General features: G+C 42.1%; 1 protein-coding gene across 1 annotated transcript; it reads right to left on the bottom strand.

Moving 5' to 3' along the window:
• Positions 1–16,616: 16,616 nt before the first annotated feature.
• On the bottom strand, positions 16,617–19,150 carry LOC123727819 (uncharacterized). The gene is made up of 5 exons (XM_082969843.1): positions 19,085–19,150; positions 18,847–18,912; positions 18,597–18,680; positions 18,356–18,470; positions 16,617–18,010 (listed from the first exon to the last, which is right to left on the bottom strand). The coding sequence occupies exons 1-5, from the start codon at positions 19,143–19,145 to the stop codon at positions 16,702–16,704; spliced, it is 1,635 nt and encodes a 544-aa protein (XP_082825969.1). The 5' UTR covers positions 19,146–19,150; the 3' UTR covers positions 16,617–16,701.
• Between the last annotated feature and the right edge of the window lie 7,514 nt (positions 19,151–26,664).

Here is a 26,664-nt window from a genome sequence, read left to right as displayed (position 1 = left end):
TTATAAAAGTTTGATTACCTTTTGTTGTCTTCGTCAGAATGCACACCCAGGACTGCTACTTCAATAACAAATGTTGGTTTGGTCCAAAATAATCCATCGTTATATCCGAATAGCGCCGTTTTGTTCGTGCGTTCCAGACACTATCCGAAATAGTAAAGAAGTGTCGCGCGCATGGCGCAATTCGTGACAATAAAATTCTAAATATTCCATTACCGTACTTCGAAGCATGTCAACCGCTGTTTAAAATCAATTTTTACGACATTTTTCTCTTAGAAAAGCGATAATATTCCGACAGGGAATCTCCTTTTCGGCAAACAGAGGAAAAAATCCCAAAGGCGGGGGCGGTCGGGTCACGCGCATAAGCCCAGTGTCCCTTGATCGGCCACTTGAGAAAGGCGATAATGTGTTTCAGCCTGGGGCTGGAATGACGACATTCTGTTTTTTCCCAGGCTCTGAGCGCCTATGGACGACGTGGGAAGTGTCACGTTAGAGCAGAGATCCTTAGTAAATGATAGAGATGGAAAAGAAGTTCAAGAAATGGTCAGACAGGCCACTTCCTGTAAAGGAATCTCTCAGGTTTTGACCTGCCATTTGAGTTCTGTTATACTCACAGACACCATTCAAACAGTTTTAGAAAATGTAGGGTGTTTTCTATCCATATGTAATAAGTATATGCATATTCTAGTTACTGGGTAGGAGTGGTAACCAGATTAAATCGGGTATGTTTTTTATCCAGCCGTGTCAAGACTGCCGCCTAGCCCTAACAGGATATGAGAACCCTACTAATCACATTCTATATGTAATCACACATAATTATACGCTATATGGAAATACAAATAATCGCTATATGGAAATACAAATAATCACACGCTATATGGAAATACAACTAATCACACGCTATATGGAAATTAATTGTGATACAAGGATTAAACAAAAGCAATACATGAATATTCCTCCTACTCCTCCATTACTGTCCTAGGCCTATTTCCAATTATGACACTTCGATTCAGGATTTTCATCATCATTTTCATTAAAGGAACAGTCTATCAAAACATTGAAAATTCTATCTAAACGTTGAAAATTGTTTCATCAAACATTGGCTCCTCGTTATTGAAAGAAACAGAGCCATCTTCCTGGCCTGGAGGCCCGCATTCGCCATCCCACTGATCGGAGCTCGGAATTGGTCCATATCTCACCATCTGCTGCGTCATCGATCTCTCTAGAGTCCTGGTGATTAAACCTCTCACACATGGGACGAGACAACATCCACACAACACAAACACACTCATATGGGTGAAAGCAGCCCATAATACAGTTCTTACAACACTTTTCCATTTCCCAAACATGGGATGTGTTATCAGGAATGTACGTGTAGCGCTGAACCTAATCATTCTACCTACACTGCCCTGTTCTGCCAATAACATATCGAGAGTCAGTCTATTTTACCAGGTCATGAGGGAGGTGGCGGATAATTGGTCAGAGAACCTCTTTACTGCATCCCCGTTTTCATTCATGAATCTCTGTTGATTATTAAAGATGTCATTAATCCAATCCACATTTCTATTTATTGTCAACCACCAAAATAATGTAGTGTTAAAGCCTTCACATATTTGATTCATAGCTTTGTATTCATCTGGAACTTCCCTGAGGATGCCAATAGCATCCATCTTGTAAAGCTACTCCCATCCTGGTCAAAACTCCTCCTGTGCCTACTTTAGCCTCCTATAACTGGCCTCTGATGACTAACTCGAACTGGTTGGACCAATAACCCCAGGGCGCAAGTTCCTAACCACCCTTTGTGGTAATTTCTGTCGTATGCGTCCTTTACTGGTACTGGCCCACCCTACATCAGTTATAGGTGCTATGACGTTAAACATTTTCTCCTGTGCTTTCAAACTTAAGTCAGTCACATTAACCTCTATGGGCTAGGTGGGACGCTTGCGTCCCACCTACTCAACAGCCAGTTGAATCCTGTGGCGCGTTATTGAAATACCTTAGATATGCAATTACTTCAATTTAAAAAAAATATGACTATTTTACACCATTTTAAAGATAAGACTCTCGTTAATCTAACCACACTGTCCGATTTCAAAAAGGCTTTACAACGAAAGCAAAACATTAGATTATGTCAGCAGAGTACCCAGCCAGAAATAATCAGACACCCATTTTTCAAGCTAGCATATAATGTCACATAAACCCAAACCACAGCTAAATGTAGCACTAACCTTTGATGATCTTCATCAGATGACAACCCTAGGACATTATGTTATACAATACATGCATGTTTTGTTCAATCAAGTTCATATTTATATCAAAAAACAGCTTTTTACATTAGCATGTGACTAGCATGTGACTAGCATTCCCACCGAACACTGCCGGTGAATTTACTAAATTACTCACGATAAACGTTCACAAAAAGCATAACAATTATTTTAAGAATTATAGATACAGAACTCCTCTATGCACTCGATATGTCCGATTTTAAAATAGCTTTTCGGTGAAAGCACATTTTGCAATATTCTCAGTAGATAGCCCGGCATCACAGGGCTAGCTATTTAGACACCCAGCAAGTTTAGCACGCATCAAAGTCAGATTTACTATAAGAAAAATGTTATTACCTTTGTTGTCTTCGTCAGAATGCACTCCCAGGACTTCTACTTCAATAACAAATGTTGGTTTGGTCCAAAATAATCCATCGTTATATCCAAACAGCGGCGTTTTGTTCGTGCGTTCTAGACACTATCCTAAAGGGTAAATAAGGGTGGCGAGCATGGTGCAATTCGTGACAAAAAAATTCTAAATATTCCATTACCGTACTTCGAAGCATGTCAACCGCTGTTTAAAATCAATTTTTATGCCATTTTTCTCATAAAAAAGCGATAATATTCCGACCGGGAATCTGCTTTTAGGTAAACAGACAAAGGAAAAGAAAGCATTCGGTCGAAGCGGGCACGCGCCTAAGCCCATAGTACTCTGAGTGGCCACTTGCCAAATGCGATAATGTGTTTCAGCCAGAGCCTGCCTCGATATCGTTCAGCTTTTTCCCGGGCTCTGAGAACCTATGGAAGCCGTAGGAAGTGTCACGTTATTGCACAGATCCTGAGTCTTCAATAAAAAGAGCCAAGATGAAAAACTACTTCTCAGACAGGCCACTTCCTGCTTGAAATCTTCTCAGGTTTTGGCCTGCCATATGAGTTCTGTTATACTCACAGACACCATTCAAACAGTTTTAGAAACTTTAGGGTGTTTTCTATCCAAAGCCAATAATTATATGCATATTCTAGTTACTGGGCAGGAGTAGTAACCAGATTAAATCGGGTACGTTTTTTATCCAGCCGTGTCAATACTGCCCCCTAGCCCTAACAGGTTAACGATTACTTTCAGCCATTAAAATCATCTAAGTTCTCGGTGCCATTCTTGTATCTATAACACTGGTATTCATCCGGAATTTAGGTGAACCGAGGTGGGTTGGCTGAGTACTTCAATCTGGCCAACCCCAATTCCTGTACAGTTGTCTGCTTCCCCAGGAAATTGTTTAATGTTTACCTTAAATTCTACATTTTGATCTTCTTTGATTCCTTATTCTGTATGTCACTCATCAGTGTATTATATAGTTTATCTTCTACTTCTTCTCAATGACAACGGTATCCAATGATTAGTACCGGAAGGTGGTGGATCTGAATGTATCAGAAAGGTTACCAAAACTATGATGCAGCTCAGAGTCTCTACTCTTCCCAAAAACCGCCAACCCTCTCCTGCCCTTAGTCGATCTGCTAGGTACCACCCCATACTCACACCTCTAGGAGCACACACAGTGATGAACGGTCGGGATAGGGAATCTTCGTTAAAGAGGTAACCCCCGGACCATGTTGGTATCGGTTCTTCTCCTAACTCTGTGTGTGATCAGCAGTGTTCATATGTGTACATACCTCCTTGCAGTGGGTAACGTGGACCCAAGTGACTCTCTCAGCTTTTCTAATGGCAAAGGCAGTGGTTTAACAGAACCTGGTATGGGCCTTCCCAACGGTGTTGCTTCCAGTTTTTTCTCCTCAGGGACTGGATCCACACCCAGTCTCCTGGTTGGACTGAGTGAATCACCTTCTCCTGTAATTCACCTGTGGGACACAAAATCTTGGACATATGGGTTTGGTTAACAAACAGTCTTCTCATGTGCTCTGCTAGTATTTCTTCAACTTCTATGTCTACCTGTTCTGGTATCTCTAACTCTGGCATTCTATAGGCTCTACCTGATTAGCTAAACTGTCATCCATCATTTAAAGAGATGGCTCCTAGTAAACCAACTCTAGGGATAATATCTTGACTTAATATTTTAGCTACCATAATCATGTCCACCAAGTAAGTTGTGAACGCTTCTACCCATTTGCTATACTTATCTATTCTTGTTAAACACCCCTTCTTCCCCTCATTTCGGAATATCTCAATAAGGTACATTTCCAACTGTTGGAATGGATATCTTACAAAAAAAAAAATGTTTAAGTAATTATCCTCTAGGCCATCACTCTTTCCTAACTACTCTACTATACTTCCCTCCCCTTGATACATTGCTTAGCCTATGTATCAATATTACTGCGTATCCATACAATGTCTTTGGTAGGATAAGTAAATTATCCTTATGTCAGACCTTCTCTTGTAGGATGCCCCATTTCATTTTCCACATGTCCAATTCTCCCTGGGGCCTTCATCCTTGGCTATAATTTAACAATCCTCTGTCAAGTGTTTTACCTTCTTTAAGATGTATCTGTGCTGTTTTGTATGGTTTTAAATGTCTATGTGCTTGTCTGTGTAAATAGTAACTTTCTCTCCTTTCTTATTTCACCGGTTCTAGTCAATGCTACTATTTCGGCCTACTGTGCAGAATAGTGTCTGGGCAATGGTTCAGTGTCTAACACCTGAAACCAACTAAGCTTTCATTGCCCTTTTAGTTAGGGTAACAATTACTTTCAACAAAATTATACTAATCTCCTCCTAGCGAATTTACCAAACATAAACTTAAAATCAAAACTAAAATACATGCCTGCCAATGGAGCCGATAGTCTCTCCATGAATTAATATCCTAGAGCTTAGTGAACCAAATTCTCTTCCTATCTACTCCTGCTGGCCCCCCTCCTTTCTTCCTGCTACTCCCCAACCCTCAAGGTTTCAGCAGTGCAGGGGAGGATTTCTCCGTCTGTCCTTCTCTGTCTCCAGTTTTTTCTCATAATATGGTTGTTTCCAAATATTGACTAAATGTCTCATTGTCTCGTTGGTTGCACTCCTGAACCTTAGAAAAATCCACCTGTCTAGATATTGCATATCTACTTAAATTTATCTCGATACCCTCAATAATCCTGGATCACCTACAGATGTCATATATCCCTGTCCTGTTGACATAAGTCTACCATTATTAAACTTATTCACAACAAAATATAGTAATATTATATCCATTCCACAGCCTTGTTGTGTTAACCTCTTACATCTAGACGTTCCGCTAGCGGAACACCTGCTCCAATATCCAATGATGGGCGTGGCGCGAAATACAAACTCCTCTAAAATCCGAAAACTTCAATTTTTCAAACATGTGACTATTTTACAGCATTTTAAAGACAAGACTCTCGTTAATCTAACCACACTGTCCGATTTCAAAAAGGCTTTACAGCGAAAGCAAAACATTACATTATGTCAGCAGAGTACCCAGCCAGAAATAATCAGACACCCATTTTTCAAGCTAGCATATAACGTCACAAAAAACAAAACCACAGCTAAATGCAGCACTAACCTTTGATGATCTTCATCAGATGACAACCCTAGGACATTATATTATACAATGCATGCATGTTTTGTTCAATCAAGTTCATATTTATATAAAAAAACAGCTTTTTTACATTAGCATGTGACGTTCAGAACTAGCATACCCCCCGCAAACCTCCGGTGAATTTACTAAATTACTCACGATAAACGTTCACAAAAAACATAACAATTATTTTAAGAATTATAGATACAGAACTAGCGGCGTTTTGTTCGTGCGTTCGTGACACTATCCGAAGTGTAAATAAGCGTTACGAGCATGGCGCAATTCGTGACAAAAGATTTCTAAATATTCCATTACCGTACTTCGAAGCATGTCAACCGCTGTTTAAAATCAATTTTTATGCCATTTTTCTCGTAAAAAAGCGATAATATTCCGACCGGGAATCTGCGTTTAGGTAAACAGAGGAAAGAAAACAAAGCATTCGGTCGACGCGGGCACGCGCCTGAGTCTCACAGTACTGTAACCAGCCACTACCCAAACGCGCTACTTTGTTTCAACCAGAGCCTGCAAAGCCACGATTCAGCTTTTTGCCACCTTCTGAGAGACCATGTGAGCCGTATGAAGTGTCACGTAACCGCAGAGATCCTTTTTAATGGATAGAGATGGCAAAGAAGGCCAAGAAATGGTCAGACAGGGTACTTCCTGTACAGAATCTTCTCAGGTTTTGGCCTGCCAAATGAGTTCTGTTATACTCACAGACACCATTCAAACAGTTTTAGAAACTTTGGAGTGTTTTCTATCCAAAGCTAATAATTATATGCATATTCTAGTTTCTGGGCAGGAGTAATAATCAGATTAACCTGTTATGGCTAGGGGGCAGTATTTTCACGGCTGGATAAAAAACTTACCCGATTTAATCTGGTTACCACTCCTACCCAGTAACTAGAATATGCATATACTTATTACATATGGATAGAAAACACCCTAAAGTTTCTAAAACTGTTTGAATGGTGTCTGTGAGTATAACAGAACTCATTTGGCAGGCAAAAAACTGAGAAGGTTTCATGCAGGAAGTGGCCTGTCTGACAAGGTGTCGTTCTTCTTGTCTCTGTTTATTGAAGAGTGAGGATCTTAGCTGTCCCGTGACACTTCCTACGGCTGCCATAGGGTCTCAGAAGGCGGTAAAAAGCTGAATCGTGGCTTTGCAGGCTCTGGCTGAAACAAAGTAGCGCGTTTGGGTAGGGGCTTGTTACAGTACTGTGAGACTCAGGCTCGTGCCCGCGTCGACCGAAAGCTTTGTTTACTTTCCTCTGTTTAGCTAAATGGACATTCCCGGTCGGATTATATTCGCTTTTTTTACGAGAAAAATGGCATAAAAATGGATTTTAAACAGCGGTTGACATGCTTCGAAGTATGGTAATGGAATATTTAGATTTTTTTTGTCACGAATTGCGCCATGCCCTTCGACCCTTCTTTACCATTCGGATAGTGTCTGGGACGCACGAACAAAACGCCGCTATTCGGATATATAACGATGGATTATTTTGGACCAAACCAACATTTGTTATTGAAGTAGCAGTCCTGGGAGTGCATTCTGACGAAGACAACAAAAGGTAATCAAACTTTTATAATAGTAAATCTGATATTGGTGAGTGCTAAACTTGCCGGGTGTCTAAATAGCTAGCCCGTGATGCCTGGGCTATGTACTTAGAATATTGCAAAATGTGCTTTCACCATAAAGCTATTTTAAAATCGGATATATCGAGTGCATAGAGGAGTTCTGTATCTATAATTCTTAAAATAATTGTTATGCTTTTTGTGAACGTTTATCGTGAGTAATTTAGTAAATTGTTAGCAAATTCCCCGGAAGTTTGCGGGGGGTATGCTAGTTCTGAACGTCACATGCTAATGTAAAAAGCTGTTTTTTGATATAAATATGAACTTGATTGAACAAAACATGCATGTATTGTATAACATAATGTCCTAGGTGTGTCATCTGATGAAGATCATCAAAGGTTAGTGCTGCATTTAGCTGTCTTCTGGGTTTTTGTGACATTATATGCTAGCTTGAAAAATGGGTGTCTGATTATTTCTGGCTTGGTACTCTGCTGACATAATCTAATGTTTTGCTTTCGCTGTAAAGCCTTTTTGAAATCGGACAGTGTGGTTAGATAAAGGAGAGTCTTGTCTTTAAAATGCTGTGAAATAGTCATATGTTTGAAAAATTGAAGTTTTTGTATTTTTGAGGAATTTGTAATTCGCGCCACGCCTATCATTGGATATTGGAGCAGGTGTTCCGCTAGCGGAACGTCTAGATGTAAGAGGTTAAATCGGGTACGTTTTTTATCCGGTTGTGAAAATACTGCCCCCTATCCATAACAGGTTAAATCTCTTACACTGCTTTCAACAACAGCTGACTTCCTAAGGGAAAATAAACGTATCTAGATCACGTTAAAAAAAAAATACCCCTGCTACTGGTCAAAATATTTTAAAATAACATAATCAGATCAAAATGACTAATCTGATTTACTCCACCAAGAAAAATTATTTTACCCTTATTGTTATAGGAAAATAGACTTAAGGAAGCCTACCCTTAGTCTAAAGCTTTGCCCTTTTAGTCCTCTCATTGGTTCAAATTATCAATTGTGTTTAAGAACTTTAACTCCTCATAATTATCAGTTCTACAAATTCCCTTAAAATCAATATCACCAATGACCTTAAATTCACCATCCATGGCTTTTCAATGTGGCTGATCAGACCACACAGGAAGAGTCACCAGAGGGGTCAAAAGTCATACCACCCTTTCGGAACCGTGTTTCTTACTACATTAAACAAATTAAAGCTAAGAACTTTATTTACATTTTGTATCCCAGGGTCCCAGAACATTCCCTATCAAAAGAATTTCACGTGTTTAATTAAACTCAGAAAACAAAACTTCCAAAATGCCATGTGTGTAAACCCCTTTAAGATATCATGTCCCTAGGAATTTTTTTTTTTTCCAAAGAGAGCTAAGCGCTTCTTTTTCCATAAAATAAGTACTTGGTCAGCGTTTCATCCTACCACACTGATTCAAAAACCCAAAAGTTGACTATAAACAAAACTTCATAGTACTTATAACTCCATTGTACTCGCACCACCGCGGTTACACTCACCCCCTTACAAATAGCGCGTCCTCGAGTTAGCTTGCGACTCTACGTCCTACAGGAACGCGCACGCCGGCCAGGCTCACGCACAACTATAATTAATTTACACTGTTCCTGCGAAATAAAATAAACTCGCCCTGCAATCCACCTTTCTGACCTGACATTGTTTCATGCAATGAAAACATAATGTTAGCATACATCCACTTCCCGTTCAAATCACTGGTGTTACTAAACAATCAAACCACGAATCTATAACCAGAATTTATCACCAAACTTTTACGATTCCATTATTCAGACCAGAATCGCTTCCAGCCACATATGTTTTCAGTGCTCACAACCAACGCTTCTCATTTTACCCGTACGAAAAAAATAATATATATCTCTTTTCAAACAGCGTTCTGCCTTACCTCTATCGTAAGATTAAACCCAATGTTACAACTTTATCTCTCCTTCGGCTTCACTCTTATGAAATGTCCAAGGGTTTAAAAAATATCATGTATATCACCACAATTCTGTCGCAATTATTACTTTCCGCTCCTTATAATTCATTAGATTTAGGTAACTGCCTTTTCCTTGATTCCGTCATTGAAATACAACTCCCATTCTCTATAAATCATTTAAGCAGGCCATTTAGACCACAAACAACGTACTTTATCGAATTCGCCTCGCTATTATTTTAAATGAATCTGTCTTTCAATTTAACCTCAACAAGCTATCAAAGCATTCGGTTTCTATCTTAAACAAACACTAACAACCGTATGCTTCTAGTCATAACATAAAAATAATTAAATTAAATTTTAGTCCCATGGTGCATGGGCTGGGAACCGAACCCGGGCCCCCCGCATAGCAGGCAAGAATTCTACCACTGAACCAAAATGCTATTGCTTAGAGCTGCAATTCCGGTGGTTGTGTCCTACTCGGTCACAACGTTTACAGGCTGTTTTACAGTTTCTGGCGAAATGTCCTGTTCTATCTCAATTAAAACACCACTTCTCTCCGTCTTTGTCAGCGCGTCTCCCTGTTTTTCCCCTTCTGTCTACAGTGACTGTCTCTATCCACTTTTCTCAATAAGTTTGCTAAATCCTGTTCTCCTCTCTGTCTATCCCTAAACTGTCTCTGTCTATGGTTCCTTGGTGGGGCCTTACAATCCTCTGCCATGTGGCCGGTTATATTGCAGTTGTAGCACTTTCTGTCCTCAGGTTCTATCCACTTTCTATTCTCCCTGTTTCCCCCTTTCTTTTTAAAATCTTTCCTGCTTTTTCCTGCAATTTCTCCAAGAGTGGCGATCAAATGTTCTGCTCCTGTCTGTTCTTTCTTACTTTTCTTTTCCTTGCCATTATGCTCATGGTGTATAGCATACCTCTTTACTTCGGCCAATGTGGCTGTTCCCCACCCTATCAGAGTCTCTTTTATGATTTGACAAATTTCAGGCTCCATGCCACTCAAGAAGGCTATTTTTAACTGTTGGTGGTAAGGTCCGTCGTCTCCCTGTCTAGGCTCTACCAGTCCACTATTAGCATTGAACACATCTCTCAGTCTCTCTAAATACTGGCAAACAGTTTCCCCATCCCCTTGTTTACACTCATGTATTTTTGAAAAGTCTGCATGTCTACGGTAATAGTCCCTAAGATTATTACAGAGCTGTGTCAATTTGTCTGCATAATCCCCATCTCCTGCCCATGGTAAAACCGGTTCTTCTCCTTGCCCTGGAACCCAGGCTCCCTTCACTGCTGCCCAGTCTTTCCCCACTATCTGTCGGACAGCCCTTTCCAATTCTCCTGTATTTAGTTTAAAACTCTCGGTCAGTCCCACCATATCTCTCCTAAACCCTTCTATTCCTGTTTTTGGATGTGCTATTCCCTCAACTGCTCTTGCTACATCTCTCTGAGTCCAGGGTCGATACACTTGTAAGATATCCGATTGATCAGCTTCGCCTGCCCTAGGATTAGGAAGCTCTATGAGAGGACACTGATCCTCCTCCCAATCTGATTGAACCTCCCTCAGCCCTGGCTTATTATACAGCGCCAGTCGCTTTTTAAGGTTAGACTCTCTTGGTTCTGGCTCTTCTTTCCTCTCCTTTGAGGATTTACCACCCATGTTTATTCAATTACTGTTATTCCTATTGTCACAATATGTGTGTACTTACTCAATTACTTCGTTTATTTTCTAATATGTATTCTCACTTTCTATGGGTGTAACCTCCTTCCTCCTGTTTGGAATAATCAGACCTATTTTGCGCGCCTCTGGTAGATCTCGATTATCCCCTCTAAAATGTATTTTGACAGGCGATCTATATTCATACAAATTATGTCCCTGACCTACGTTCTTATAAATGTTATTATTATATTTCGCCTTCCATATTATGTTTTCCGCCTAATATATTATTGACCAGGTATCATTTAGGTCTCAATATTAGCTCCAATTCTCACAATCTATGTGTATGCTTCTATAATTCTGTTATTATACTTAAATCTCACAATCTATGTGTGTGCTCTACTGTTATCTCACTTACTCCTGTTAGTCCTATACTAACGTAACTTACTTATCTTTATTTCGCCTTCTATATTACGTTTTCCGGCTACTGTACTTCGACCAGTTTTACTGTTAGGTCTTACTGCAACCAGTTTTACTGTTAGGTCTTACTGCAACCAGTTTTACTGTTAGGTCTTACTGCAACCGGTTTTACTTTTAGGTCTTACTTAGATCTGTGACCCAGTGCCGCCAACACTAACATAGATACTTTTGTCTTAAACTTTCTCTACATTAGATTATATGGACGGTATACCCGATACAAATCTTACTTTTTGTTAGTTTTACGGTTAATATCCTCCCTCACATTTATCTTGACCAATGCTTAATAGGAACCTAATCCAGTCCATTCTAAGTCAATTTTTAGTAAGTTTAGAATTTAACCCCAAACTAATGAATAAAGATTACTGACCTTATTTTGCAGCTGAGAATTCAATGTAGGTTGGATCTCGTCACCGCTTCTGTCACATACCAGTTTGCCACCGGCCTGTAAAGAACTCACAGAAAAGGGCCGGGTCTTTGATTTACGGATATTTCATCCGCCCGTGCACGGTTTTGGTGTCTCCTTGGAACGACAGGAGCGGGTATTGAAATCCGGCTCGAAGGACCAATTGTTAAAGGAATTTTATATCTTGATGATAATAATCAATAATCAATTCGCCTTGACTAATGCCCAAGGTTTGTAAGACAATGGGTTAAAATAATTAGGCAAGGACTCAGCTTTCTGCAAAAGGTTTCTGTAGCTTTATTCAGAGAACGTTCTGGCGTCAGGATAACAAAACAGTCATTATATAGTTCTTGCTTACTTACGCATGTTATGAGAATTTTGTTCCCAATGTTCATAAACTGAACTTCAATTAAACTACTCAGTCTGCACCCCAGAGTTTGTAAGGTTCTGGTTAAATGACACAGACGGAGGCCCAGCCTACAATAGTCAACCAAGTTTATTCACGAGAGCTCAGAATATCATACAATGTACACAGCCTTTTATACCTAACATTTGGTCATATCATATGTCATACCCCTTACAGATGCCCCCTCCTCTTATTTAACACTGTCAATGCTTATTTACAAGTCTTCTCCATCACAAATCCTGCCCCATGTTACATAATCTACTGCAAGCCTAAAGTTTTCTCCCCTCTCTGGGTGGGGAGACCTTCTTCCTGTTATCAGTTTCACTGTGGTCACAAGTTGTCTTCTGTCTGGTAACAGTTCCCCTTTTCCCTTGAATGTCTTGCCTATATTGCTAAATCATTAAGCTTAAACTTTTCCAACACACACACATTAGTACATTCATCTTATAATCACTCGGTTATACCTTTTCAGGGTGAAATCATTTAGTCAAACCTTTAATCATATAATTTCCATTACAACGCACATGCATTTACACACAATCCGTTGGTGACCTGCAACCCCCATAAACTTCTCACACTGTTTATCACCTTCTGGCTCAGCCTGTTCCTTTCCTTCAAGGTTAGGAACTCTCTGAAGTTTTACTCCCTTGACCATCTGCTTCTGTAGCTATACTAATTGCATACACACATTTCTTTCCCTCTCCAGTGGTTCCTGGACTTTCCGGAACTAATCAGACCAATCGATCCCTACATTGATCATTACATTGATTATTCATTAACCCTGCTGTATGACTAATAATTCATCATGGTTTATTGATTCATTTACGTTTATAAAATAATTCTCTTATCAACCACTTCCAGCAGCAACTAGATCCAATCTAGGGACTGACCAGGACCAACCCTGCTTAGCTTCAGAAGCAAGCCAGCTGTGGGATGCAGGGTGTTAAGCAGCGAATAAGATCCAACATTATTATACCACTCTACATGGAGAAATATACACTAATGGGTTCTTGTATTTGTTGCTATTTAATCAACTCAAAGTCACCACACTATTTCATTGATGTAGCCTAGTTTTAACCGGTCTATGAGGCACTGTTGGCCGACGGGTCAAATATGAGGTTATTACAGTAGCCTACCTTTCACTGAAAGATGCATTTTGGTCCTTTCCTCTCCCCTTACACCTGGCTATCAAGGGAATTTGGGAAGGTTGTGGCTGTTTATACTTCGGTTATTGTGATGATTTTGTCAGAGGAAACAAATCTGAATCTCTGATAATCTAACAGTTACGCTGTAGCGGAGATTCAGCACAATGGATAGCGCCGCAGTTGATCAATTGCACGTGAATCTAAACCCGCAGTTTATCATGTGCCATTCTTCAGCTATATTTACATCAAATCTTCTCAGGCCTACCTATTGCATCTGTTCTCCAGCAATAAAGTCAATTATCAAGTTAATATTCATTTAGTCACAGCATAAATTAAACGTGAGCCTACACAATCAAATTAACTTGTCAAGACCCTGCCATTCTTCTCTGTTATTACTTTTATTCAGGACAAAATACCCCCAGTTCTCGCATTATTTTACAGACTTGGTCAGAATGGGTAACTGATTCTCAAGACCCAGACAAACAAATGTAGAATAACATTCAATACACAATCTTAGGCTACATAACAGGGGCGGAAATCCCAGGGGGGACGGGGGGTACACGACCCCCCCATCCTGGGAAAAATATGATTTTTCCCCCCCAATATATCACTGTAAACATTACTCTGTAATTTAAATAATAATAATAATACGCAATGAAAGCAATTGTGCTGATTATAGACACTTAATAGCGCTTTTTTCAGTTTCAAAAGATTGCGACCCCCCACCCTTTGCCTCACAATGGTTTGATCCACTGCCAGTTCCTTAGTTGGCAAGGTAACAGAGGGTTCGTATCTACTGTCTGAAAGGCACGTGACTGACATGAGGTTAATCCAGTCAATCGCGCCATTGCAATGTTTTGTTTTATGTTGGCAGGGTACACACACACACACACACACACACACACACACTAGCTGAATTTGCAGAGCTAGCGCGCAAATATTAACTATTAAGCTAGCTAGTACCTATTCCATTTATGTGGCGTCGTCAAAGATGGAATCTTTGCTATCGTCAATTTATTCCAAGATCAGCAATGTAAGTTAGTGCTTCAAAGTCCCTGTGATAAGGTTAGCGATAAACTGAAGTCCAAACTGAACAGAACTACACTCTCTTCTACCATTGTCTTAAATATATGTAATGGTCTCGTTGCAAAAGCTAAATTGTCGCAAGGGAACTTTTATTTATTTATTTTATTTCACCTGTATTTAACCCGGGTAGCAAAGATTATAGCAAACACCACTGAAACGGAATTTGTGCTCGCTAGCTTTGCAAATTCAGCTATTGTTGGAAGCCAGCCAATATGAAACAAACGGTTAAAATTACAAAAGGTTGCAGCATATGTTGTGTAAATGGTGAACTCATACAGCTGTCAACTCTTGTCACTGCAATCCGTTTCACATTTGCTAGCTACCTTTTAGATCGAAGCCCATATAGAATGATAGAAGATATGATAGAAGCCCATCTCCTACTGTAAATAACCTACACACTGTGTGTGTGTGTGTGTGTGTGTGTGTGTGTGTGTGTGTGTGTGTGTGTGTGTGTGTGTGTGTGTGTGTGTGGTGTGTGTGTGTGTGTGTGTGTGTGTGTGTGTGTGTGTGTGTGTGTGTGTGTGTGTGTGTGTGTGTGTGTGTGTGTGTGTGTGTGGCCAGCCAGGTAGAAAAATGGCAGAAAAAAGACGGACATCAGAGTATTTTTCAGTACACCAAAACGCAAAGTAAGAACCCTAGTAGCCTAATATCTCAAAGACTAGTTGATAAAATGTTCATAAGAAAGAAGTGAAATGCTAATGAAAATGTTTCACAATGATGTCATTAGGCAGAGCAGGCAACAGATGGCACACAGACGGCAGAGCTGGGGACAGACTGGCAGAGACAGGGAGTCTCAGGTAAGTTTGTTGAGTCTTTGTTTGGCAACATTATGAAAGGTTCTCCATTTTTTGGACTTGTAAAATAGGAACATAATTGGAAAATGCCATGGATACCCCCACTCTCAACTTACACTGGTGACTGAACTAAGATCTGTTAAAGGCAATGGTATTGCTGTTGTGATTAGTTGTGTAGTTTTGGGTACCGGTAGTTAGGAGTACGGCAAACACCTTATTTCTTTGGTTCCTCAATATACATTTACCATATTACAACGTAGGCTGTGTGTTACAGCACTACTTTTGGTGTCCCCCTCAGGAATTGCTCTTCAGAAAATGTCATGTAATTGTCCCCTCCAAAGTTGATATCAGATTTTCGCCCCTGCTACATAAAATAACCTGGAAGGCCTACCCTGTAGCAAACAAAATATTTGCATAGGCCGTAACGGTTTAACTTGCTTCAAAACAGGCTGAATTCAGGTTGGCATAAGTGAGTAAAGCGGTGCCACAGAAATTGTTTTGAATTAAAGCAGATACCTACCGGTAGCTCAAAAGTTGGAGCCAATTTTGTTGCTGTATTAACTGCATTTAAAGGTTGCGTGTACATGCTCTTTGAATTCATGGCGACTATAAGTACGACGCACACCCCGAGCGTTGATCATGCGGATAGAGAAGGCCTGTATGAACAGACTTCACCTCACGCTTTTCATAGAAATTAACCGGTTAATTTCTCCCATGTAATCGGAGTGGGTGGGAAATCCTGGTAAAACTGTTCCCCCCCATCAAACCCTAGGTTAGAGGCGCTACAAGCAACTCTGGGAGAGCTAGGACCTGATAGCAGCCTGCCAGCTAAAGCAGGTTAGCATTGACTTATTTAACCTGAAAGTTTGGATTGTCACTGGGATATGAAGACCAACCGCCAAAACGATGGGCTAATGAGACGAGAGCTGGTTTCACATGTAAGCATTCACTAATAGGAAACCAAGTCAGTCAGGAGAGAAGACACCCAGCAGAGTAATTTAAATGCAAGTTGACAACCGTGATATTAGTTAGCACTGAAACCCCGATTCTAGCAACATCCTCATATGTACCAACCCCAGACACTGTGTTCCACAACCATCAAGTTAAAATGAACTAGAACCCATTCCACATCATGTGATGCTACTAGCATAAATTGACCAACACTGAGCAAATGTAGCTTAAACACAGGGGTCAAAGTATTAATATATTGCTGAGGCCAAAGCATGGTTATAATGCAAAATAAATGTTGCCAAGTAGGAACCGCCAAAACAATACTGAGGACACAAGTATTACAGTTAATGTTTAATTGAGCCAAAACAAGCAAATGCAGTTACACACACAGACAACCTGGACTAGAGTACCCATGAACTCTTGCATGGACCCCGAGCACCATGTCCCACGTCAGATATCCATGTTTGTGGTCAACGGGGGCTCCGATGAAGCGGTGAACAGTTCCTTAGAGGTAGCGTCGTCAGACGGGGGGCCAGTCGCAGCTTCAGAGGTAGCGTCGTCAGACGGGGGGCCAGTCGCAGCTTCAGAGGTAGCGTCGTCAGACGGGGGGCCAGTCGCAGCTTCAGAGGTAGCGTCGTCAGACGGGGGGCCAGTCGCAGCTTCAGAGGTAGCGTCGTCAGACGGGGGGCCAGTCGCAGCTTCAGAGGTAGCGTCGTCAGACGGGGGGCCAGTCGCAGCTTCAGAGGTAGCGTCGTCAGACGGGGGGCCAGTCGCAGCTTCAGAGGTAGCGTCGTCAGACGGGGGGCCAGTCGCAGCTTCAGAGGTAGCGTCGTCAGACGGGGGGCCAGTCGCAGCTTCAGAGGTAGCGTCGTCAGACGGGGGGCCAGTCGCAGCTTCAGAGGTAGCGTCGTCAGACGGGGGGCCAGTCGCAGCTTCAGAGGTAGCGTCGTCAGACGGGGGGCCAGTCGCAGCTTCAGAGGTAGCGTCGTCAGACGGGGGGCCAGTCGCAGCTTCAGAGGTAGCGTCGTCAGACGGGGGGCCAGTCGCAGCTTCAGAGGTAGCGTCGTCAGACGGGGGGCCAGTCGCAGCTTCAGAGGTAGCGTCGTCAGACGGGGGGCCAGTCGCAGCTTCAGAGGTAGCGTCGTCAGACGGGGGGCCAGTCGCAGCTTCAGAGGTAGCGTCGTCAGACGGGGGGCCAGTCGCAGCTTCAGAGGTAGCGTCGTCAGACGGGCCAGTCGCAGCTTCAGAGGTAGCGTCGTCAGACGGGCCAGTCGCAGCTTCAGAGGTAGCGTCGTCAGACGGGCCAGTCGCAGCTTCAGAGGTAGCGTCGTCAGACGGGCCAGTCGCAGCTTCAGAGGTAGCGTCGTCAGACGGGCCAGTCGCAGCTTCAGAGGTAGCGTCGTCAGACGGGCCAGTCGCAGCTTCAGAGGTAGCGTCGTCAGACGGGCCAGTCGCAGCTTCAGAGGTAGCGTCGTCAGACGGGCCAGTCGCAGCTTCAGAGGTAGCGTCGTCAGACGGGCCAGTCGCAGCTTCAGAGGTAGCGTCGTCAGACGGGCCAGTCGCAGCTTCAGAGGTAGCGTCGTCAGACGGGCCAGTCGCAGCTTCAGAGGTAGCGTCGTCAGACGGGCCAGTCGCAGCTTCAGAGGTAGCGTCGTCAGACGGGCCAGTCGCAGCTTCAGAGGTAGCGTCGTCAGACGGGCCAGTCGCAGCTTCAGAGGTAGCGTCGTCAGACGGGCCAGTCGCAGCTTCAGAGGTAGCGTCGTCAGACGGGCCAGTCGCAGCTTCAGAGGTAGCGTCGTCAGACGGGCCAGTCGCAGCTTCAGAGGTAGCGTCGTCAGACGGGCCAGTCGCAGCTTCAGAGGTAGCGTCGTCAGACGGGCCAGTCGCAGCTTCAGAGGTAGCGTCGTCAGACGGGCCAGTCGCAGCTTCAGAGGTAGCGTCGTCAGACGGGCCAGTCGCAGCTTCAGAGGTAGCGTCGTCAGACGGGCCAGTCGCAGCTTCAGAGGTAGCGTCGTCAGACGGGCCAGTCGCAGCTTCAGAGGTAGCGTCGTCAGACGGGCCAGTCGCAGCTTCAGAGGTAGCGTCGTCAGACGGGCCAGTCGCAGCGTCGTCAGAGGACATGCGCCTCAGCTTCTCCTCAGAGGACAGGGCATCATTTGCCTGAGAGCTACCATGGTTTGGAGAAGCTTGGGATTCTACTTCGTTAGTCTCTAAATACTCTATAGAAAAAACAAAAGGAACAGTTGGGTATTCTACAGCAACACATCTGTTCCACACGGTCTAGGCCGAATTGCCAGTCGAATGTTGAACCCAACAGTTTTCAAAGTATATGTTTCAGGCCGTACCTTCTCTGTCTTGTTTAGCGTCAGACCCTATGGATCGGAGCAAGGCCAGGGCATGCTCAATGGAGACGTCATTTGATGACAGCTCTGAAAAACGTAGGTTAAGGTACACAAGCAAAATTACCAAATCAAAGGCTTTGACAACGTTATTTAGACTGAGTTACTCTATGGTGTTGAATGAGTGTCAAACACAGCAGCACCATAGACAGTGACAAAGAACATAGCTAGAAGGGTTGTGGAAAGAAACACTTACCTCCAAGTCTCCTCTGCAGAGAGACTTGATCTTGCTTCTGGGACTTTCCAACAGGGTAACAAGAAACTGAGGAGAAAGTGTTGACAGAAGTTGAGTTCACACAAAATAGCTACATATATTAATAATAGATGACCAATGCGGAAGAAACAGACAGTCAAATTTGAATCTCCAACTTATAAAGTTAAGCATATTTCCCAAACAAATCCCTTCAATCCAAATAAAACGTTAGTGAACCAACCTTTGACAACCCCCACAGTCATCACAAAGAGCAGCAATTCTCTCACACCTCCCATGATCATGAGAATAGTCTGTGTTATCAACAGGTAATGTCTTCCCATGGCCTGTATGAGGCTTATATAGGCCACTAATGACCGTTTACCTGACAAACATGACTTAACGATCAATTAACAAGCTTGATTGAGGTGTTACATTCAGATAGAAATAGACCATGTAGAACATATGTTGATTCTTTGGTGGGCAGGCAATCTTTTCTACTCCATATATTGCATTTATATCTGTAATGTTTAACCCTAATGGTCTCAGAATCTTCAAAGATATTAGGGGGAAATAAACACTGTACCCAAATCCACTTTTTCCAATGCTCCTGGGAAATGGGTAGGCCTCCACCATACAGTTTTACAGCTGTGATATATTTATTTATTTACATAGATCACATACTTAAATATATATATGTTAGCTGTAGGTAGCTTTGGGATAAAATTCCCATATTGTATTGTTACTAACATAAATCATAATATATCATATTTTCCTCATTTGCTCTGTAGGAGGTTCGTCATATGAAGGACATTCAAGTGGATGTGACCCCTAACCTGACATAATGTAAACGTTATACATTAAGCTCTCTCCCTCAGTGACATGAATTAGTATATTTCATATTCTCAGAACCCAACAGTAGGTTTTAAGGTGTGGCTGCATGTTTGTCGTGGACGCATCGTCACTCTTGATGTTCTTTTTCCAGATTGCAAGTGAAACACCTTTAGATGTGGTAAGTGCCAGTTGGTAACTTTTCCTCACACTTGCTTGTTTAAGGTATGGATGCAACACCCCAGTATGTCTGCAGGGGCTGGTCACTGAGATTTACCATGTTACACATGCTACTAGACTAACCTTCCAAGTAAATATGTTACAAGTCTGAACTGGCCGTCCTTGTCTTTCCTCAACTAATTGAAAGCTCAGGGACAGACATCCTGAACGACTTTGATGTCAGAGCTCCCATCAGCCCTCTACACCTCGCTGTGAGTAAAGCCTACCTGCTCCTGTAGTGGTCTCCATATGACAAATGGCACCCTATTCCCTATTTAGTACACTACTTTTGACCAGATCCTTATAGGCCCTGATCAAAAGTAGTTCACTACATAGGGAATAGGGTGCTATCTGGGAAGCAGACATGGTGTTGATTTTCCACAGGAAGTTGACTGTCCAGACAGACTCACACACCAAATTCCTATCTATTCCTGATTCGTGTAAAATACATGCATATTCTACACAGTGATGATGAGGATGATTTCCTTATTTTGCCATTTGAGTTAATCAACCTCAGAGGAGAAGTAGAGTGTTTGTTTCTCAATCACACGCTTGGCAGGGACCTCCGATGTTGATGCTGGGCGGGAGCAAAAATGGGCTCCCGATTGAAAGACTCTGGTCTACTTTAGAGGTCTAGCACTGTATTTCTGTTCAGGCGTACCACTGGTCTACTATAGGACATTGATTATATATCGATTCAGGCGTACCACTGGACTTTGCTTGAGACTGTGTTTGTCTTTCTATTCAGGCGTACCACGGCCACCACCATGCTATGGAGTTCCTGGTTCAGTCTCTGCTGGATCTAGACGTGAGGGACAGCCAGGGCGCACCCTCTGGACCTGTCTGCCTTAGAAAGTAATGAAGAGAGGTTGGGCCAGTGCTTTGGGGCCAGGGGGTTTTCATAACCAAGTAATGAAGAGATGGAGATTGGATCCAGAGGGTTGGAGACAGGAGGTTGGAGCCAGTGGGTTGGGACCCAGTGTGTCGGGACCCAGTGTGTCAAGTTTGCTGACGACACGAAGGCGATGAGAGGTCAGAGACATGGCATTGTGGTGCCAGGACAACCTCTCCCTCAATGCCAGTAAGACCAAGGAGCTGATCGTGGTCTACAGGAGCAAGAGGGGAGAGCACGTCCCCATCCACATCAACAGGGCTGTTCCTTGGCGACCTAACATGGTCCACACACACCCGCACAGTCGTGGCATGGGCACTCGCATCCTCAAAAAGTTAAAGGGTCTTGCTCTGACCCTACGCACAATCACTAGACTGTATACAAAGCATATGCACACTCACACACACTACATTCACACTCCCACACACACACACACACACACACACACACACACACACACACACACACACACACACACACACACACACACACACACACACACACACACACACACACACACACACACACACACACAACCCAAACACACATGCATCCACATTACACACTCTCACAAACACACACCTTTACACTCATCATTTGCAGCTGCTGCTCTGTTCTTTATTTTGCTATTATTATTATTATTATCAATCCTGATGCCTAGTCACTTTACCCAGCCTTCTTGTACATATCTACTTCAAATACCTCGTACCCCTGCACACTGATCTGGAACCTGTACTCCTTGTATATAGCTTTATTCTTGGGTATTTTATTCCTCGTGTTACAATATATACAGTACCAGTCAAAAGTTTGGACACACCTACTCATTCCAGGGTTTCTTTATTTTTTTTACAATTTTCTACATTGTAGAACATCAAAAGTATGAAATAACACATAAGGAATCCTGAAGTAACCAAAAAAGTGTTAAACAAATCAAAATATATTTTATATTTGAGATTCTTCAAAGTAGCCACCCTTTGCCTTGATGACAGCTTTGCACACTCTTGGCATTCACTCAACCAGCTTCATGAGGTACTCACCTGGAATGCATTTTAATTAACAGGTGTGCCTTGTTCAAAGTTAATTTGTGGAATTTATTTCCTTCTTAGTGCGTTTGAGCCAATCACTTGTTTTGTGACAAGGTAGGGGTGGTATACAGAAGATAGCCCTATTTGGTAAAATACCAAGTCCATATCATGGCAAGAACAGCTCAAATAAGCAAAGAGAAACAAAAGTCTATTATTATTTTAAGACATGAAGTTCAGTCAATCCGGAAAATTTCAAGAGCTTTAAATGTTTCTTCAAGTGCAGTTGCAAAATCCATCAAGCGCTATGTCTCTCATGAGGACCGCCACAGGAAAGGAAGACCCAGAGTTACCTCTGCTGTAAAGTTCAAGTAACAGACACATCTCAACATCAACTGTTCAGAGGAGACTACGTGAATCAGGCCTTCATGGTCAAATTGCTGCAAAGAAACCACTACTAAAGGACACCAATAAGAAGAAGAGACTTGCTTGGGCCAAGAAACACCAGCAATGGACATTAGACCGGTGGAAATCTGTCCTTTTGGAAAAGCAATCCAGGTGAAGCTGGTTGAGAGAATGCCAAGAGTGTGCAAAGGGTGGCTACATTGAAGTCTATATAAATATAAAATAGATTTTGATATGTTTAACACTTTTTTGGTTACTACATGATACCATATGTGTTATTTCATAGTTTTGAGTTCTTCACTACTATTTTACAATGTAGAAAATAGTCAAAATAAAGAAAAACCTTTGAATAAGTAGGTGTGTCCAAACTTTTGATTGGTACTATATATATATATATATATATATATATATATATATATATATATATATTCTATAGTTTTGTTCTCTACATCGTTGGGGTGGGCTCGTAAGCAAGCATTTCACGGTAAAGAGTTGATTTGAGAGGGAAAGACAAAGAGCGAGGGAGTCCAAATGTATTCTGACCTAGTCTTTAGTATGAATCCATTTTTAATGAGACGAGTACAAAACATTAAAGGAACAGTTGTCTCCATGTCTCGTCCGTACCTGGTAGAGTATTCGGGTGGGGGTCCCGCAAAGTTCATCCCAATGGCTGGGGGAGGAGGGTAGGCCTCATTGGTCATGTAGAGACATATCTTTTCCAGAGAACCTACCAATTTTCCTTCCTGAGGAAATTGCAAGAAATTACCAGGCTTCCCGTTCAAACCGAAAGTGCTATTTAGAAGCATATGTTTTATTTAACCAGGTAAGTTGACTGAGAACACATTCTCATTTACAGCAATGACCTGGGGAATAGTTACAGGGGATGGGGCGGGTGAATGAGCCAATAGTAAGCTTGGGATGATTAGGTGACCGTGATGGTATGAGGGCCAGATTGGGAATTTAGCCAGGACACCAGGGTTAACACCCCTACTCTAACAATAAGTGCCATGGGATCTTTAGTGACCACAGAGAGTCAGGACACCTGTTTAACGTCCCACCCGAAAGACAGCACATGTCCCCAATCACTGCCCTGGGATATTATTTTAGACCAGAGGAAAGAGTGACTCCTACTGGCCCTCCAACACCACTTCCAGCAGCAACTGGTCTCCAATCTAGGGACTGACCAGGACCAACCCTGCTTAGCTTCAGAAGCAAGCCAGCTGTGGGATGCAGGGTGTTAAGCAGCGAATAAAATCCAACATGATTATAACACTCTACATGGAGAAATATACACTAATGGGTTCTTGTATTTGTTGCTATTTAATCAACTCAAAGTCACCACACTATTTCATTGATGTAGCCTAGTTTTAACCGGTCTATGAGGCACTGTTGGCCGACGGGTCAAATATGAGGTTATTACAGTAGCCTACCTTTCACTGAAAGATGCATTTCGGTCCTTTCCTCTCCCCTTACACCTGGCTATCAAGGGAATTTGGGAAGGTTGTGGCTGTTTATACTTCGGTTATTGTGATGATTTTGTCAGAGGAAACAAATCTGAATCTCTGATAATCTAACAGTTACGCTGTAGTGGAGATTCAGCACAATGGATAGCGTCGCAGTTGATCAATTGCACGTGAATCTAAACCCGCAGTTTATCATGTGCCATTCTTCGGCTATATTTACATCAAATCTTCTCAGGCCTACCTATTGCATCTGTTCTCCAGCAATAAAGTACATTATCAAGTTAATATTCATTTAGTCACAGCATAAATTAAACGTGAGCCTACACAATCAAATTAACTTGTCAAGACCCTGCCATTCTTCTCCGTTATTACTTTTATTCAAGACAAAATACCCCCAGTTCTCGCATTATTTTACAGACTTGGTCAGAAAGGGTAACTCATTCTCAAGACCCAGACAAACAAATGTAGAATAACATTCAATACACAAACGTAGGCTACATAACAGGGGTGGAAATCCCAGGGGGGACGGGGGGTACACGACCCCCCCATCCTGGGAAAAATATGATTTGTCCCCCCCAATATATCACTGTAAACATAACTCTGTAATTTAAATAATATGAATAATACGCAATGAAAGCAATTGTGCTGATTATAGACACTTAATAGAGCTTTTTTAAGTTTCAAAAGATTGCGACCCCCCACCCTTTGCCTCACAATGGTTTGATCCACTGCCAGTTCCTTAGTTGGCAAGGTAACAGAGGGTTCGTATCTACTGTCTGAAAGGCACTCAATGCACGTGACTGACATGAGGTTAATCCAGTCAATCGCGCCATAGCAATGATTTGTTTTATGTTGGCAGGGTTCACACACACACACACACACTAGCTGAATTTGCAGAGCTAGCGCGCAAATATTAACTATTAAGCTAGCTAGTACCTATTCCATTTATGTGGCGTCGTCAAAGATGGAATCTTTGCTATCGTCAATTTATTCCAAGATCAGCAATGTAAGTTAGTGCTTCAAAGTCCCTGTGATAAGGTTAGCAATAAACTGAAGTCCAAACTGAACAGAACTACACTCTCTTCTACCATTGTCTTAAATATATGTAATGGTCTCGTTGCAAAAGCTAAATTGTCGCAAGGGAACTTTTATTTATTTTATTTCACCTTTATTTAACCCGGGTAGCAAAGATTATAGCAAACACCACTGAAACGGAATTTGTGCTCGCTAGCTTTGCAAATTCAGCTATTGTTGGAAGCCAGCCAATATGAAACAAACGGTTAAAATTACAAAAGGTTGCAGCATATGTTGTGTAAATGGTGAACTCATACAGCTGTCAACTCTTGTCACTGTAATCCGTTTCACATTTGCTAGCTACCTTTTAGATCGAAGCCCATATAGAATGATAGAAGATATGATAGAAGCCCATCTCCTACTGTAAATAACCTACACACTGTGTGTGTGTGTGTGTGGCCAGCCAGGTAGAAAAATGGCAGAAAAAAGACAGAGTATTTTTCAGTACACCAAAATGCAAAGTAAGAACCCTAGTAGCCTAATATCTCAAAGACTAGTTGATAAAATGTTCATAAGAAAGAAGTGAAATGCTAATGAAAATGTTTCACAATGATGTCATTAGGCAGAGCAGGCAACAGATGGCACACAGACGGCAGAGCTGGGGACAGACTGGCAGAGACAGGGAGTCTCAGGTAAGTTTGTTGAGTCTTTGTTTGGCAACATTATGAAAGGTTCTCCATTTTTTTGACTTGTAAAATAGGAACATAATTGGAAAATGCCATGGATACCCCCACTCTCAACTTACACTGGTGACTGAACTAAGATCTGTTAAAGGCAATGGTATTGCTGTTGTGATTAGTTGTGTAGTTTTGGGTACCGGTAGTTAGGAGTACGGCAAACACCTTATTTCTTTGGTTCCTCAATATACATTTACCATATTACAACGTAGGCTGTGTGTTACAGCACTACTTTTGGTGTCCCCCTCAGGAATTGCTCTTCAGAAAATGTCATGTAATTGTCCCCTCCAAAGTTGATATCAGATTTTCGCCCCTGCTACATAAAATAACCTGGAAGGCCTACCCTGTAGCAAACAAAATATTTGCATAGGCCGTAACGGTTTAACTTGCTTCAAAACAGGCTGAATTCAGGTTGGCATAAGTGAGTAAAGCGGTGCCACAGAAATTGTTTTCAATTAAAGCAGATACCTACCGGTAGCTCAAAAGTTGGAGCCAATTTTGTTGCTGTATTAACTGCATTTAAAGGTTGCGTGTACATGCTCTTTGAATTCATGGCGACTATAAGTACGACGCACACCCCGAGCGTTGATCATGCGGATAGAGAAGGCCTGTATGAACAGACTTCACCTCACGCTTTTCATAGAAATTAACCGGTTAATTTCTCCCATGTAATCGGAGTGGGTGGGAAATCCTGGTAAAACTGTTCCCCCCCATCAAACCCTAGGTTAGAGGCGCTACAAGCAACTCTGGGAGAGCTAGGACCTGATAGCAGCCTGCCAGCTAAAGCAGGTTAGCATTGACTTATTTAACCTGAAAGTTTGGATTGTCACTGGGATATGAAGACCAACCGCCAAAACGATGGGCTAATGAGACGAGAGCTGGTTTCACATGTAAGCATTCACTAATAGGAAACCAAGTCAGTCAGGAGAGAAGACACCCAGCAGAGTAATTTAAATGCAAGTTGACAACCGTGATATTAGTTAGCACTGAAACCCCGATTCTAGCAACATCCTCATATGTACCAACCCCAGACACTGTGTTCCACAACCATCAAGTTAAAATGAACTAGAACCCATTCCACATCATGTGATGCTACTAGCATAAATTGACCAACACTGAGCAAATGTAGCTTAAACACAGGGGTCAAAGTATTAATATATTGCTGAGGCCAAAGCATGGTTATAATGCAAAATAAATGTTGCCAAGTAGGAACCGCCAAAACAATACTGAGGACACAAGTA

The sequence above is a fragment of the Salmo salar genome, chromosome 02, assembly GCF_965601325.2.
Source record: "Salmo salar chromosome 02, fSalSal1, whole genome shotgun sequence".
Lineage (NCBI taxonomy): Eukaryota > Metazoa > Chordata > Actinopteri > Salmoniformes > Salmonidae > Salmo > Salmo salar.
This window is presented reverse-complemented; position numbering and strand designations above follow the sequence as displayed.

Coding starts and splice junctions, on each gene's coding strand:
- LOC123727819 (XM_082969843.1), bottom strand. CDS start 19,145: ATGATCATGGGAGGTGTGAGAGAATTGCTGCTCTTTGTGATGACTGTG. Junction 18,681..18,846: donor TCTGCAGAGGAGACTTGGAG/GTAAGTGTTTCT, acceptor TACGTTTTTCAG/AGCTGTCATCAAATGACGTC. Junction 18,011..18,355: donor CGCATGTCCTCTGACGACGC/TGCGACTGGCCC, acceptor CCCGTCTGACGA/CGCTACCTCTGAAGCTGCGA.